The 16,326-nt window shown below is 38.0% G+C and overlaps 1 protein-coding gene across 1 annotated transcript in view; it reads left to right on the top strand.

Moving 5' to 3' along the window:
* The first annotated feature begins 667 nt into the window (after window positions 1-667).
* LOC134753645 (P protein-like) overlaps window positions 668-16,326 on the top strand; it is a 46,249-nt gene continuing 30,590 nt past the window's right edge. Inside the window, exons 1-2 of the mRNA XM_063689583.1 lie at window positions 668-845; window positions 8,912-9,145. Of these exons, the coding sequence (XP_063545653.1) occupies window positions 8,944-9,145 (202 nt within the window). The 5' untranslated portion in view covers window positions 668-845; window positions 8,912-8,943. The remainder of the gene's footprint in view (window positions 846-8,911; window positions 9,146-16,326) is intronic.

Here is a 16,326-nt window from a genome sequence, read left to right as displayed (position 1 = left end):
ACCTACAGAAAAAATACAAGTATACTTTGAAAAAAGTTCCTCTTACTGAGGCTGTATTATATCTTATATTGAACAGTAAAATGAGTAAAAGTTATATGGAATACAAAGGAAACCTAATCCAAGATTATTCCATTCAACTTTGACTTTGTACTTACGGCAAACTTATCCTCTATGCACCCTTGACATAAATTTACACATACAAATGTAGAGCTACAAGATAACAAATTCGCATCGCAAATTTATCGCAACACAGAGAGAGCGCTGGTGGCCTAGTGGTAAGAGCGTGCGACTTGCAATCCGGAGGTCGCGGGTTCAAACCCCGGCTCGTACCAATGAGTTTTTCGGAACTTATGTACGAAATATCATTTGATATTTACCAGTCGCTTTTCGGTAAAGGAAAACATCGTGAGGAAACCGGACTAATCCCAACAAGGCCTAGTTTCCCCTCTGGGTTGGACGGTCAGATGGCAGTCGCTTTCGTAAAAACTAGTGCCTACGCCAATTCTTGGGATTAGTTGCCAAGCGGACCCCAGGCTCCCATGGAGCCGTGGCAAAATGCCGGGACAACGCGAGGAAGATAAAATTTATCGCAACACAAATCCGAACGTAATTTATTGATAAAAATCCACATTTCAATGTCAGTTGCGGCTGACAACATAGTCAGTATCCAAACATACTTAGCGCGGCGCACGCGCCGGTCACAACGCGTTCTAAATTTAAAATTCAAATCATTCGAACGCCAGCTGATTATACGTGCAATAGAAGTGATTATAAAGAATTATAAACAAAATAGAAACGCATTTGTTTCAGTTTGGTATGCGGTGTGTCAATTTTTGTGATAAAATGTGAGTAATGTTAAGTAATAATGTGTTTATTGCTGCTATAATTTTGCAGGAAGATTTAATTATAGTTTGTTGATAATTGTGTGTACTTATTTCATTTATACTTTTATAATTTTAGTAAGGAATGTGTCAATGATAAGATTTTTTTGATGTTGCAATTATCATTATCGTAAAACTTGCAAATATGTATAATTTATTTAAAGCAAAAACCTATTTTTATAATGGTTACGAGTATTTGATCCTGAGCCATGCAAGTTTTCTATGCATTTAAGAGTCCCCGGCAAGCTCAGCCGAATTCCACCTTCCCATACAAATGGAGTTTCGTTCTCGTTTTAAAACTATGTGTTGGATTGTAATGAAACTTTGCACATACAATGACATGAGGTATATCTATGCCTGTAATTAGTTTATATAGCTCCAGCTTATAAAACAAACGAAATAGAGCAAAAACAAGTTTTGTATGAAAAACTTAAATTAGTTGTATTTTATTAACTATGGTATCTGAAGCTACATAAACTAATTACAGACATAGATACCTTATCCTAATGTTAGTACAAAGTTTCAGAGCAATCTAGCTAGTCGTTTTAAAATGAGAGCGTAACTACGTTTGTATGGAGAACCGAGCTTGCCGGGGACCCTTAAGTATATTTCGTATCGTATGTATTAGTTTAGACATTATAGTAGGTATGTATATCGTCTAGTACCTAAGTAGTATGTATCTACAACAATTTAGGTAAAAACTTAAATATAGAGTTCTCTTTACATCCAAGTCGAACGAGCGAGCGAAGCGAAGTTCTTACATTCAACTTGGAATACACGGCTGGCTAGGGCCACGTCCCGGCAGCATTTCGATATTTTTAAACTGAACTATCAGAGGATAGTTTGATGGACAATAACTTAAGTAAATTTGTTCTAATTTAAATGAAATCGGGCAAACGTGTAGTTGAGGGCATTATATTTTAGTCATTAAATTATGAGCACGCTCGATTAAGGGGTTATGGAGCTAGAAGAACGTAGAAGTCCAAACAGTTATTTGTGAGGGGTCTTGCTATTCTAGTCATCTTATTTGCAAGAAAGTATGGTCGAATTTGGTATCAAATGAAAGTGCTCGGTTTACACATTTATGATATTGTTTTTATTTTTTAGGGTTCCTAACCCAAAGGGTAAAAACGGGACTCTATTACTAAGACTCCGCCGTCCGTCTGTCCGTCTGTCTGTCACCAGGCTGTATCTCATGAACCGTGATAGCTAGACAGTTGAAATTTTCACAGATGATGTATTTCTGTTGCCGCTATAACAACAAATACTACTGCACTGTACTGTTTTTTACTGTTTTACTGTTTTTTTTTTGTATACTTACTGCGATAATAAATGACTTTTTTTATACTAAAAAGTACGGAACCCTCGGTGCGCGAGTCGGACTCGCACTTGGCTGTTTTTTTTATATTTGCGATATTAAAATAATTGGAAAGCTAAAAACGAAATAAACATAATATAAGTAGGTAGGTTAGTAGAATATTGGCCAAGAAATATTACAGCTTAGGTACTACAGGTACATCAGATACAGCTTATTTTAATCAGGCACCCTTCACACTAACAGGTCGGGCCAAGCCCGACATTCAGGGCGCTTCTACATACAGGGCGCCTTGCGGTGCTCTTCACACTAACAGGTCGGGCGAAGCCCGAATTTTTATCGGGAATTTTCACTCCTTATTCATAATTGTGGTAAATCTTTGTCCATCTTTGATTAATCATGGCAAGCAATAGATATAGCTTAATAAATGTTAGTGTTGTGTATATTAGAACGTATTGATTTTATAAAAATAAGCATAAAAGAATTTTGAGATCTCTTTTTCTGGACCTTCATCTACAGTGGCGCCAGCTGGTGAGCACAAAAACGGTAGCCCTCATTGAGATATTGCTAAACAACACTAATTTAAATACTCGACATTAGTTTAGGGTAGGGTAGGAAACAGTGGCTCAACTCGCACAGTAGCTCAGTCGCCCCAATATCGCCTCTATCATGTTAGAATTAGGTTGGGTGAGCCACTGAACCCGGCTATTTTTTTCCGAGCCACTGTTTCCTACCCTACCCTATATAAATGTTCGAAATGTAGTAATGAAATTTAATCGCGTTAGACCCGTGAATGACAATAATTATGTGTACAAAACGCAAGAGTTTAAAAGTGTTGTAATGATCATGTTCCTGGCCGGATATAAAACGGACCCCTAATTATAGGATCACTTTGTTGTCCGTCCGTCTGGCCGTCTGTCCGTCCGTCCGTCTGTGAAGACCCTTTATCTTGGGAACGCGTGGAGATATCAAGTCGAAATTGAGACCATAATATGTGCTCAGTTTTATGGTCCCTTCAAGCTGTGGAAAGATCAAACTTTAAGTTAACGTAAAAAAAAGATACGACCGTTAATGCCGCAAAAAACGTATATTTCGACACTCTCAAGGGCATCAAAATTTATAGGGTACTTCCCGTTGACATAGAACTATGAAATTTGGCAAGTAATATCGTCTTACACTACAAGTACAGGAAAAATTCTCAAAACTCATAATTTGTAAGTAATAAGAAAAAAAGTTAAATTTGTACGATATCTTCCGTGGGCGAGTCCGACTCGCACTTGCCCAGTTTTTCTGCTAAGAGAGAAATAAAAATAACAAACTATTAAGTAGGTATTTATTACGTATGATATAGGTATATGACATAGAAGCAGTCAGCAATATCCAATTGTTTTCCTAAAGCTGTGAAAGTGGATATTTCTGACTTTGCTTCTAGACGACTCATACGTAGAATGAATTTTTGGTAAGACGATGCAGTCTTTATAACATATTGATATCTGTCGTTGTTAGGAAAGTACTTTTTCACCTCAGCAGCTCGAACAAGCCTACTTTCGTCACTCCAGGGAGTGAAACAAAGTAGCTTTTTAATTTAGTGAAAGCCATGAACTGCCACTTCATACTTCTATTACAATTTTTTTTCTTTCTGTATTATTCTGTGTAATTCGAAATACATTTTAACCTTTATTATGTTCTTACTACTGAGGTGAAAAATTATATGTGCAACACGAGAGCAAAGTTATTTTACATCTCGTAACGTGTTTTTGAGTCCCTCGCTACGCTCAAGATTCTAACTTAGAATCACTCGCTTCGCTCGTGATTCAATTATAGAGTCTTTCGCTTTCTCGGGACTCAAAATAAACACTCGCAAGAAAAACTAACTTTGCTCCCTTGTTGCACAAATAACTATATATGCCTCTTTATCAGTCTTTAATATTAAAGCGATCGGGAGGCAAATAGTGAATAATGAACAAACAAAAAGACTCACTGAAAGCCCCTTAAGGGGCCCACTGACTATCATTCCGCCGGACGATATCAGCCTATCAGTTAGAACAAAAATTTGACAGTTCCGAACAACTGACAGGCCGATATCGTCCAGCGGACTAATAGTCAATGGGCCCCTTTAATATCTGTCGCATGTCGATATCTAAATGATGATCAGTCGATAATAATCATCTGGAATCATTGCCATGTGGAGCACAATGATTATTACTGATTAGTGCATCATGTACAGTGATGTTTATTCTTATGGTTTCAATGCCATATGAAAATGAAGAATGTATTCAATGTGAACTATACAGATTCCACAGAACGCCGTAAGTTCAGATGCTTCTCAGAACGCAGTTGGCTAAGCTGGTGTACAGTGCAAGCATCGCACATTTCTCGCGTCAGCATTTTTTTTTGTTTTTTTTTTTAATATGTATAGGCAAAAGTATCGTTATTTATGGAATGGAGAGTCAAATATCAGAATGGAAATTATACAACAAATCCATTTAAAATCAAATTTCAATTTTTTTTTTTTTGTCGATTTTTTCTTATTTCTCAAGTAAACTTAATCTTATACATACAAGATATATACAGTGGTACTACGTAAACGAAATTAATAACTAGCTTAAATCTAAAATAGGCCCTTGAGGCATTGTACCAAGGATGCTGGCGGCATTTCCCCGCTGTATCGCAATGCTGATACGTTGTGCGAGAAAGCCGCCAGCTGTTCGGTCACCAGTTACGTCAACCAGACGCTTCGCGATTTCTGCAAACAACTTATGCGCGCTGGGACCCCATGGACCTAGAGTTTCAACTCCAAATGGAACGAAATGATACTCTCTACCGAGGCTCTTATATTTATTACGTTTTAAAATTTCGGCGCTTTCCGCCGCTCCGCCCGCTTTTACATTAGTCCGTTGGAGGTGGGACGGTGCCAGTGTGTCTACGCAGGTAGCATCCCACACCAACATCCGTCCCAAGCTCCAAGGAACCAAGGACATCCCATCGGGCCTCTTGCCATCATCTCTGATAATGCCAGTCGGCTCAAGAAGAGCGGGTACATTGATGGTGGCAAGAGACCGACGGATTATGTCATTAAGCGACGCATGTCTTGAAAAACGGCCGGCACTTTTTTGACAAGATAATCCATGGTGTCCCAGTCGGTCCACGTCCGTGCCACAAGAGCATATGTGTGGCGTACACACCGAAACCCCGAGTCGCAAACCAGTCGCCAGTCTAAGGGAGGCCGGATCCAAGAAAGTACCAGTATTAGGCGAAGGATGGGCATGTAGCCAGTAACCCGCTTCCCGGGCTCCGACCGCCAAAAGCCTCGCGCGGTCTGGACCTGTACAGTTGTTTAGGAGAATATTGTAAGTTAAATCACAGTAAACATTATCCCAACTCCTTTGTGAATTTGGGTTGTCTGGAAATTGTTTTCCCGGGCAAGCAATTTTAAAAGCATTTTTGGCGTCCTCAAAGCCCGCAATCTCACAGTTTGTGGGCAAAGCCCTTAAAATATTTCCTATGAGACCAGACGTGCTATGAGTGGACGCCAAAAAGGCTGGGGAAGCCACACTGGAAATTTTGCGAATTCCTAAACCTCCAAACCGAATAGGGAGGGACGCTTGAGACCAGGAAGGCTCACTTAGCTGAATGTTTAGAATAGTCTCTAAACTAATTTTGATCAAATCATCTAAAGGCGACAATAAATTTTGATGTTTCCAAAAAGGACAGCAGCGGAGCACATATGTAAATTTAGGGACAAAAAGACAAAATTTAAGAATCACAAGAGCATAATGAGGGCTAATTTCGAGTAAGCGATTCGTGTGACTTTTGAATTTAGTTATAGAGTTAGAAATATAACCGGGAAAAGATTCTTCGAATATAGGAGATCCCAGGAGGCAAAGAGAATACTTGTCTACTGATTTGATATCAGGAGCCAGATCGTCAAATTTGGGTTGTAAGTCTGCCAAAGAACAAGAAGGTTTTTGAATAAAGAGTTCACATTTGCTGAAATTCAGTTCTAAACCAATATTTTCGAAACTACTCTTAATAAAAGACAAATCAGAGAGCACAGTATTCACGTCGCCTCCTAGAGTTCCGTCATCTAAATACCAGACATTGAATTTTGATTTTAAATTTTTAATAATTGGATTTATAGCCAAACTAAAAATTGCTGGCCCGAGAGGGTCACCCTGCTGACAGCCAACCTCAGAAGATAATTCATGTGACTTGTACATTAATTTAGATGAGTTTGAATAGCAAAAGAAAAGGTAATTGTATAGCTCTGGAATTTTGTCCTTTACTTCTGTCAGCAAAGTGTCCCTACTAACCGAATTAAAAGCATTTTTAACGTCAATTTTGACTACAATTTCGCAATCATTGAGTGAAAGGTAGGTCCTTAGGGCATGGACGGCTGCCTCGCACCCACCTTTCGTGCCGAAACCTAGCTGTATTGGTTCAAAAAGGGACTGCAATTTTGATCTAACGTGTCTAACCGCAATTTTTGATGCCAGACGTCGTAAAGTAGACCCCACAGCAATGGGTCTCACCCCTCCGTCCTTTTTGGTTAGGGCGATCAATTGCTTATTGTAACTTTTTTTAAATCGTACTTCGAACGTAAAATGCCCTAGTGCAGACACGTATCATTTTCTGCACATCTTTTAGAACAACAATGACCCTCTTTCAGAGCATGAGAAATAAAAAAATACTTTCGTTGTATAAAAGGTTTTGTAAAATCTAAGAAAAAAATCGCACATGAGTTGGACAACTGAAGAAGGTGGTACCAAAGATAGATATAACTCCGTAATAGATGGATACAGTCTAAGGAAAAAACGTGCCTCGAAAATCAAGAAAATTTGATTCTCGTTCAGAGGGCGCTACTAGTTTTGGCCTACAGTCGTATAGATGGCGTTGACGGTTTCGTTTGTTATTTAACAATTTTAACGCATATCAGTGAAAGAACATGGGTCAAAATCATAAAAATAATTAATGCAAATAAAAAAAATCATTTATTCAAATTTAAATACATTTTATCGTATTTTTATAAATATTTATTTTTAGTTTTAAAGTGTGTCGACAGATGGCAGTGAATTTACTGGGGTTACAAAATTTACTATGACAGTACCGCTCTAGTATAAGTTACTCTATGGTATTTGGCATGGTATTGGGTCTCCAAAACTGCCAGCGGAATGACGTCATAAAAATTACTTTCGCCTCGTTGCAAATACTGCATATTACACTCAAAGTTTGAGTCTCAAACTATTTATTAAAATTTCCACATTTTTGGTCAGATTTAAAAATTTTTGGTATCAGTGTATGGCTTGAGACGTCATCTAGCTTTAATGTTGTAGTACATTGATTTAACGTCCGACTTTTGGTTTGGTTGTAAAATCCAAATAATCAAATATCTTTTTACATCATATTAATTTCTTTGTAAATTGCTCTTAAACTGTTGTATATTTTGGTACATAGTCTAGAAATTAAATATAGTATATTTAATTGGATTTCATTCAATATCCAACACGTGTATGTGCAATGCATAGTTTGGGTGCAATATGCCGTATTCGAATCGAGGCGGGAGTCATTTTTATGACGTCATTCCGCTGAAGTAAATGGCCGGCGTCGCTGTGTCCCGGCAGTTTTGGAGACTCAATACCATGCCCAACAACATACTAAAAGTTAGTAGCGGTTTACGAATCTGAACTATCTCTTCGACCGTTTCCCATAAGGCATAGTACTAGTACTACTGGAGCTTTAGCTGTAGTGTATTGTAGTGTGTGTGCTGTGTAGCTAAATAATTATAAACTAATTTAAGAGGCTGGTGTCGATTTTAGTCGCAAAAATGTAAAATTGATAGATTTAGTCCGTGAAATTTTACACCTTTTGCTACCTAATTGAAATAACAAGTACTGGTTTCTATTAGCACGTCTTCTTATCTTACCTTTTATCAGATCAATTTTTTGAAAACAGACTCACTAAATTAGTAATGTTTGCTTTTCTGATGGACCTTTAGGTAAACGCGCGTAAAGCACTGATTTTGTCGCTCTTATTTGTAAATTTCGTAAAGTTTGGACGGCTAAACATGGCAATTTTGTATTACACATATCCTGTACTTGACGTTTATCAGACTACATTTTTATTATTATGACTTTGAAGTAGTGTAAATGAAAGTTAGACGAAATCAATTTTCTCCAGAAATTACTTCAAAACAAGTGACAATTTCTCTGAAAATCGACTTAATTTCAACGTAATTTTGATACTTAAACAATCTACAACATTTGCTGAAACTATTCTTATACATCAATTTGTATAATTTACCACCATGATTTTTTGATGAATTTTTAAAAACTGCCCCTTCTCTTCATGCATTACCGGTGACGCACGCTCGCGACCTCATTATTAAAAGGCAAGATGAGAAGACGTGCTAATAGAAATCAATACTTGTTATTTAGATATTACGTAACAAAACGTATATAATTTCAACGACTAAATCTATCAATTTTACATTTTTGCTCCAAAATCGACTACGGCCTCTTAACTAATTTATATATTAGTAATATTAGTTTACAATTGTACCTTAACAGCTAAATCCACAGTAGTACTATGCCTTATGGGAAAACGGTCGAAGAATTAGTTTAGATCCGGAAACCGGTACCAACTTTTAAAAATAAACAATCATTAGTTGGGCCTTACGCCGATTTGCCACCACCCTTAAATTTTTTCTAACTTCCAGAAGCCGTCAACCCTAGCTTAAGCAACTCCAAAATGGATTGGTGGCAGAGCACAAAGGAATGGGCAGGCTTATCCAAAAAGCAACCGAAAGTTGAAGGCAATAGAAGCCAATATTCATTGGTGTCATGCGGAGAGCTGACTGCTGATATACTGCCCATATGGTTAGAGTTGCCAGACGAGGTGAAAAATGATCCGTCGCTGGCTCCGTTTAAGAAGCTGTATGAAAAAGAACATGGTAAGTTTTGAATATCAATATTCGTTTATAAATGTGTATTTTATGCGATAGGATGTAGGTATCAAGCCGGATTCATTCAAATAATCTTTAAAAATATAAGGGTTGATTTAGCCCCGCTACCCTGCAGCCAGACCTCCAGTGCTGAGTTAGGGTATGATAGGAGAAGTATCAGGCAAATTTTCAGCTTGCGTCAAGGACCTACTCCAAATTTCTACCAGCTCTCGGACCATCATATTTGTCTGTCGTGCTGTGTTGTGTCGTGATGCACGCTGCGTCAAACAAATGTGCACGCAACTGACGCAACCATACTAAACGTATGAAATTGATAGCCGTTCTGATGCGTCACACAACACAACACAACACGACAGACAAATGTGAATCCTCCTTCAGATGAATTTTATGAAATGATTTTTTCGGCCCGGGCCATATATCTGTTAAACAAAATGTATGTGCCTTTTGCACGGAGTACTTCTGCTACGCGCTATGAGTAAACGGGAACAATCCTCTTGAAGTTTACTAGGCTTTTGTTTAACAAATTAGGGCCGAACCGTAAAAAATATCTCAGATAATTCATACTATACATTCTTTTAAATTCCTGGCAACACGAAGTGTAGTCGCTTTTCTTAATTAATTACCTTTGTATACAAATACTACACACTACAGCAAAATGACTTTTCATTATTTAGGTATAAATTGAATGATGTAAGAATACGAGCGTTGATGCATTCCTTTCTTAGAAAATGAGATTAAACGCAGCTGTGAATTGTTTTACTCGTATTGTGACCGCATTGTGACACATACTGATACCAGCTATAATATATTCTTTATGTGGTAATCAAAATGTAAAAACTGAATGCTGCTGTCAGCCATTTATTTAACAAATTGTAGTTTATTATGGAATTTTAAGGTTTATGACTTAAAATTATTAAATAAAGCTAAATTCGGTATTTTTTATTAGATTCTCAAACCATTTATTTAATGATAATTTTACGTAAAACGTAAGTTTTACGTTTTGTTATCTGTATAGCTACTTAAACACGCTCATTCCAAGGTCAAATTACTAGTGGGGACTAGTGGATAAAATGCGTTTTTCCCCGCTTGTTTTAAAGGATAATAGACGGCTTTCCGAGCTAGTGAGGGGAAAAGTTCATTTCACAGGCACTTATTTTGTTCATTGTAGCAACTTCACATTTTTTTAATTCTTTAAAAAGTTAGTTAAACCTACGCGTTAGTTTAAAATGCACAGAAGATCTGGAACCGAATCTGGATAATTCCATACTAGATGGATCCGGATTGCAAAACTTATCTCACGAAAATCAACACTCGTACATATAGAATGCATTTTGTGCATTTTAGAGTTGGTTTAAATTTGGAAGCGGTGGTGGCCTAGCGATAAGAGCGTGCGACTTTCAATCCGGAGGTCGCGGGTTCGAACCCCGGCTCGTACCAATGATTTTTTTCGGAACTCATGTACGAAATATCATTTCATAATTACCAGTAACCGGACTAATCCCAATAAGGCCTAGTTCCCCTCTGGGTTGGAAGGTTAAATGACAGTCGCTTTCGTAAAAACTAGTGTCTACGCCAATTAGGATTACTTATCAAGCGGACCCCAGCTTCCCATAAGCCGGAAAATGCCGGGATAAATCGAAGGAGATGATAATGAGACTTGGTTAAACCAAAGATAGATATAACTCCGTAATAGATAGATACTTTAGATACAGTCTAAGGAAAAAACGTGCCTCGAAAATCAAGAAAATTTGATTCTCGTTCAGAGGGCGCTACTAGTTTTGGCCTACAGTCGAATAGATGGCGTTGACGGTTTCGTTTGTTATTTAACAATTTTAACGCATATCAGTGAAAGAACATGGGTCAAAATCATAAAAATAATTAATGCAAATAAAAAAAATCATTTATCTATGTTTAAATACATTCTATCGTATTTTTATAAATCTTCATTTTTAGTTTTAAAGTGTGTCGACAGATGGCAGTGAATTTACTGGGGTTACAAAATTTACTATGACAGTACCGCTCTAATATAAGTTACTCTATGGTTAAACTCTAAAATAGCACTGCCGTTAGAAATTGTCCAAAATCTACTTGCTATCTACCTACTGTTCAAGGTTAAATCTTTCAAAAGGACATCTGTCAATGCTAACAACCCTTTTGTTTGCGCAAGCATAGTCATGCAAATAGGCACACAATTTTTTTCAGCAACCTGCCAAATAGAGGCAAAGGATGTCCTAAAAATGGTCATACCTAATTATTACTATACATTCGTTATTTACCACAGACATACATATACTATTATACTCTTTGCCACAGACCTAAAATTTATGCTTACGCATACCAAAGATAGATATAACTCCGTAATAGATGGATACAGTCTAAGGAAAAAACGTGCCTCGAAAATCAAGAAAATTTGATTCTCGTTCAGAGGGCGCTACTAGTTTTGGCCTACAGTCGTATAGATGGCGTTGACGGTTTCGTTTGCTATTTAACAATTTTAACGCATATCAGTGAAAGAACATGGGTCAAAATCATAAAAATAATTAATGCAAATAAAAAAAATCATTTATCTATATTTAAATACATTCTATCGTATTTTTATAAATCTTCATTTTTAGTTTTAAAGTGTGTCGACAGATGGCAGTGAATTTACTGGGGTTACAAAATTTACTATGACAGTACCGCTCTAGTATCAGTTACTCTATGCGCATACACATGTATAGTTACTACTGTTACTGTAAAGATTTGCTTTATGACACCATTAATGTCACAGTTTGTCGATAATTTGAATGTAGGTAGTGTAATTTTAACTTGTTTGAATAAATCATTTTAGGTAGTAACACTAACATGTCGACTTTGCCCACTTTTTGGACATTTGAAACATTATACTTCTGTCTCACTGTCTCTGGTGTGCTCGCAAGTGGCTGACGGAGCCGATCTTGTTACCGAAAGTTCGTGAACATTGCGGGCATGTGAGCACACCAATGCAATGACAATGTGAAAAATGAAAAAAATGAAAAAATGAAAAAGTTTATTGTGCAAATTTGAGTATACAATAAATCACGACCCTGTGTCCTGAGCTAGGAAACCGTGTATTACAGGACCCAGTTTCGTTATACTAGTTTCTTAATCTAGGTATATATTGGTACAAATTGTACAGAGAGTTACTTTGAAACTTACAGATATGATATGTTATTATTTCTAAGCTGCGTGTGGGCGAGTGTTTGTTTGTATGTATGTGTATTTGTGTGTGTGTGTGTGTGTGTGTGTGTGTGTGTGTGTGTGTGTGTGTGTGTGTGTGTGTGTGTGTGTGTGTGTGTGTGTGTGTGTGTGTGTGTGTGTGTGTGTGTGTGTGTGTGTGTGTGTGTGTGTGTGTATGTGCGTGTGTGTGTTAGTGTGTAAAAATGTGGTAAAAATGCATACTAAAAAGTTTATAATAAGAGGATAATTATACTAAAATAATGTATATTGCCGCATATACGATTGATGTTACACGTATCTTCTAATTTCTGTACAAATAGTAGCAATCAATAGCATCATCATCAAATTCTTGTTAAAGGCTTTACTTAGGCCTTGGGTTCCAAATAAGTAAATTTAGTAATTAAAACCGAAAGTACAAACGAATAGAATAATATACTCGTACTGCCAAGAAGAACGTAAGAAGAAAGTTGACATATAACCATGGAAACCAGTAAACTTTTTAATGTTGCTATACAAACTCCATTCTGCAACAATCCTTACTAATATTTTAAATGCGATAGTAGGTAACTTTGTATGTCTATCTGCCTATCGGTTATACCTCTTCACGCTTAAATCCCATATCCCGTATTCCATTTTAAGTATGTCTGCTCAATCCCCTTCTGTCACCGCGGAGTATTTATTTCTAGAGTTGAGCCTATCTCACTCTAAAGTTCTTTTAGGTGTTTTTTATTCTCCCTCCCTTCAAGTTAATTACTTTGCGTCTTTTGAAAAGCTTCTTGAGGATTTAATGCCATCATATACCCATCATATTATTATGGGGGATTTTAATACATGTATTCTAAAAAATGACTCTCGCTCCAAGTCTCTTAAATCCCTTGCTGAAGCCTGCAATATGTTCATTCTGCCTTCCGGTCCCACACATTTTTTTCCTAACTGTTCTCCGTCGCTTCTCGACCTTACCTTTGTCTCTTCTGTAGATCATGTTGCAAGGTATGACCAATTCTCTGCGGACGCCTTTTCATATCATCATCTGCTCTTTTTGTCTTATAAAATCCGTCCCCCTAAGGCCAAACCTAAAATACTCTTTCAGCGCAATTTTAGTCGGATGTGTGTTGAAAAGCTTCGTGAGGATGCCTCGAAGTTCGACTGGAGTGGGGTGTTGGAGGCTGCTTCAGTAGATGAGAAGGTATCGCTCTTTAACTCTGCTCTAACTCATCTCTACGATGTTCACGCCCCTATACGCCCGGTAAAAATTAAGCACCTTCCTGCTCCCTGGCTTACTGAGGACATTAGGTTACTAATAGCAAAAAAGAATTTGGCTAAATCTAGATTCAGGGGATACCCTACAGACAAAAATAAGGCTAAGTACCATGCTTTACGGAATCGTTGCAGTACAATGTGCCGAGATGCTCAGAGGCGACACATTCACAATTCCGTAGAAAATGGGAACCCCGCCAAAGTTTGGAAGTTCTTAAAGTCACTTGGAGTTGGGAAGCAACCTCAAAACTCAATCAGTGATAGCGTTGACCTCGACCAGCTTAACCTGCATTTTTCTTCTTCTGCCACTTTTTCTGGGTCAGTTAAGTTGGACACCCTTAACTTTCTTTCAAATATCCCAACTCCTGACTATCCCCCTTTCTCTCTTGCTCAATTTACTGACAGTGACGTTAAGAAGAACGTAATAGCCATCTCGTCTAATGCCGTTGGAGTCGATAATCTGAGCCGAAACATGATCCTTCCCCTCATTGACCTCATAGCTCCTATTATCACCTGTATCCTCAATAGCTCCATTTCTTCTAATGTTTTCCCGTCGCTTTGGAAAGATGCCGACGTCATTCCTTTGCCTAAAAAATCCAGTCCTTCCGCCTTCTCAGACTACCGTCCTATTTCCATTCTTCCTTTCCTCTCTAAAGTTCTAGAGCGTCTAGTACATCAGCAACTTACTTCTTTTTTGAACAGACACGCGCTCATGAACCCATACCAATCCGGATTCCGTACAGGCCACAGCACAACTACTGCTCTTGTAAAAATTACTGACGATATCCGGGCCGGTATGGATAATCGTAAGATCACGGTATTATCGCTTCTGGATTTCAGTAATGCTTTCAACACGGTTGACTTTGACATCTTGTTAGGCATATTGCGTTCACTTAATGTATCTCCTGCGGTAGTTGACTGGTTTCACAGTTACTTAGTAGGGCGTCGGCAGCGTATAAAGGCGGATTCCTATCGATCTTCGTGGTGCAACACGCTTGCTGGTGTCCCACAGGGCGGCGTGTTGTCTCCTCTTCTTTTTTCTATCTTCATAAACTCTATCACTTCCAATATTTTGTCCTCCTACCACCTTTACGCTGACGACCTTCAAATCTACTCTCAGGGCTCTGTTACCGATCTATCACAGACTATCTGCGCCATGAACACTGACTTGGAGAGTATTTTAAATTGGAGTAAACGTTACGGTCTCAAGGTTAATCCTACTAAAACTCAGGTTATAGTCATAGGTAGCTCAAAGCTCACTGCCCGGATTGATTTAGGTTCTCTACCTGCCATTGTGTTTGACGGTATTCAGATTCCCTACTCTCTCCAGGTAAAGAATCTCGGTGTCATGATGGACCAGAGTCTCTCTTGGGTACCTCAGGTGAATGAGGTTAGCAGGAAAATGTTTGCTGCAACTGCATCACTCCGCAGACTCCGTAATTTCTTGCCTTACGCCACTAAGATTGCGCTAGCTCAATCCCTCTTATTGCCCATATTAGATTATGCCGACATTTGCTATCTGGACCTTACGGAGGACCAGCTGAATAAGCTCGAGCGCCTCCAGAATCTCGGTATAAGGTTTATATTTGGTCTGCGCAAATTTGACCATGTGTCACAGTTCCGTTCTCAGCTCAAGTGGCTTCCTATTCGTCTTCGCCGTGATTCTCATGTTCTCGCCCTTCTCTATGGCATTCTCTTTAACCCCGCTACACCACCTTATCTCAAAGAGCGTTTCAAGTATCTCTCTTCTATCAGATGTTCCCAGACTCATATTCTTGCTTCTCCCTCATCTACTTCTAAATTTTATAATAGCTCTTTTACCTTCCGGGCTGTTCGGCTGTGGAATGCTTTACCAGTAGAATTAAGATTAGCTAAATCTCTCCCCATATTCAAAAATCAGCTAAAACTATACTTTCTATCTCTGCCTTAAGTTGCCATTTTATATATTGTATATATGCTTGTATAAATATATATTATATATATATATATTGTATTGTATATTTATTTGTGTGTTAGGTTTCGTTTTAATACTTATATGTATAAGTAGTAATTGTAGTATGTGTGTTTGTGTTTAATAGTCTCCATATTTAGCTCTTTGCACTACCTGTTGACTTTTGTATGAGTTCTACATTTCCTGCTACCCAAAGGTTGTCTGGAAGAGATCGCTTTTTAGCGATAAGACCGCCTGTTGTTACCTGGTTCTATTTTTTCTTTAAATATTTCTTTGTAGTTTTACATGTATGTAAAATGTATAATTTTGGTGCAATAAAGAATATTTACTTACTTACTTAAACCGCTGAACCAATTTAGATGAAATTTTGTATAGAGATAGTTCGAGGTGGGGGGAATGACTTACGATAGTTTTTTTTATCAAACATCATCATTTCACGGAGACGAAATCGCGGGAAAATTTGTGGTATTTTCTATAAAAAGGGACCTTATTGTCGATGGCGCTTACGCCATTATTAACGATGCTCCGATATAAATACAATGCCGCGCGGCGCTGTGCAATAAGGTCCCTTTTCATAGAAAATGCCACATTTTCGTAAACACAGGGGGAAGTCCCTTAACGCCGGACAGCACCTTGCGCCGGACAGTGGTTTTATCAGTGCTAAGTGATCTTATTAGAGTTGAGCAATTACCACTCGTCGTTGCGTTCTCCGCACCCTGTTTACCGTTACTTTAAATCAATCGAACTTCACTAAGCTCTGATA

Source organism: Cydia strobilella, chromosome 27 (genome assembly GCF_947568885.1).
Source record: "Cydia strobilella chromosome 27, ilCydStro3.1, whole genome shotgun sequence".
Lineage (NCBI taxonomy): Eukaryota > Metazoa > Arthropoda > Insecta > Lepidoptera > Tortricidae > Cydia > Cydia strobilella.
This window is presented reverse-complemented; position numbering and strand designations above follow the sequence as displayed.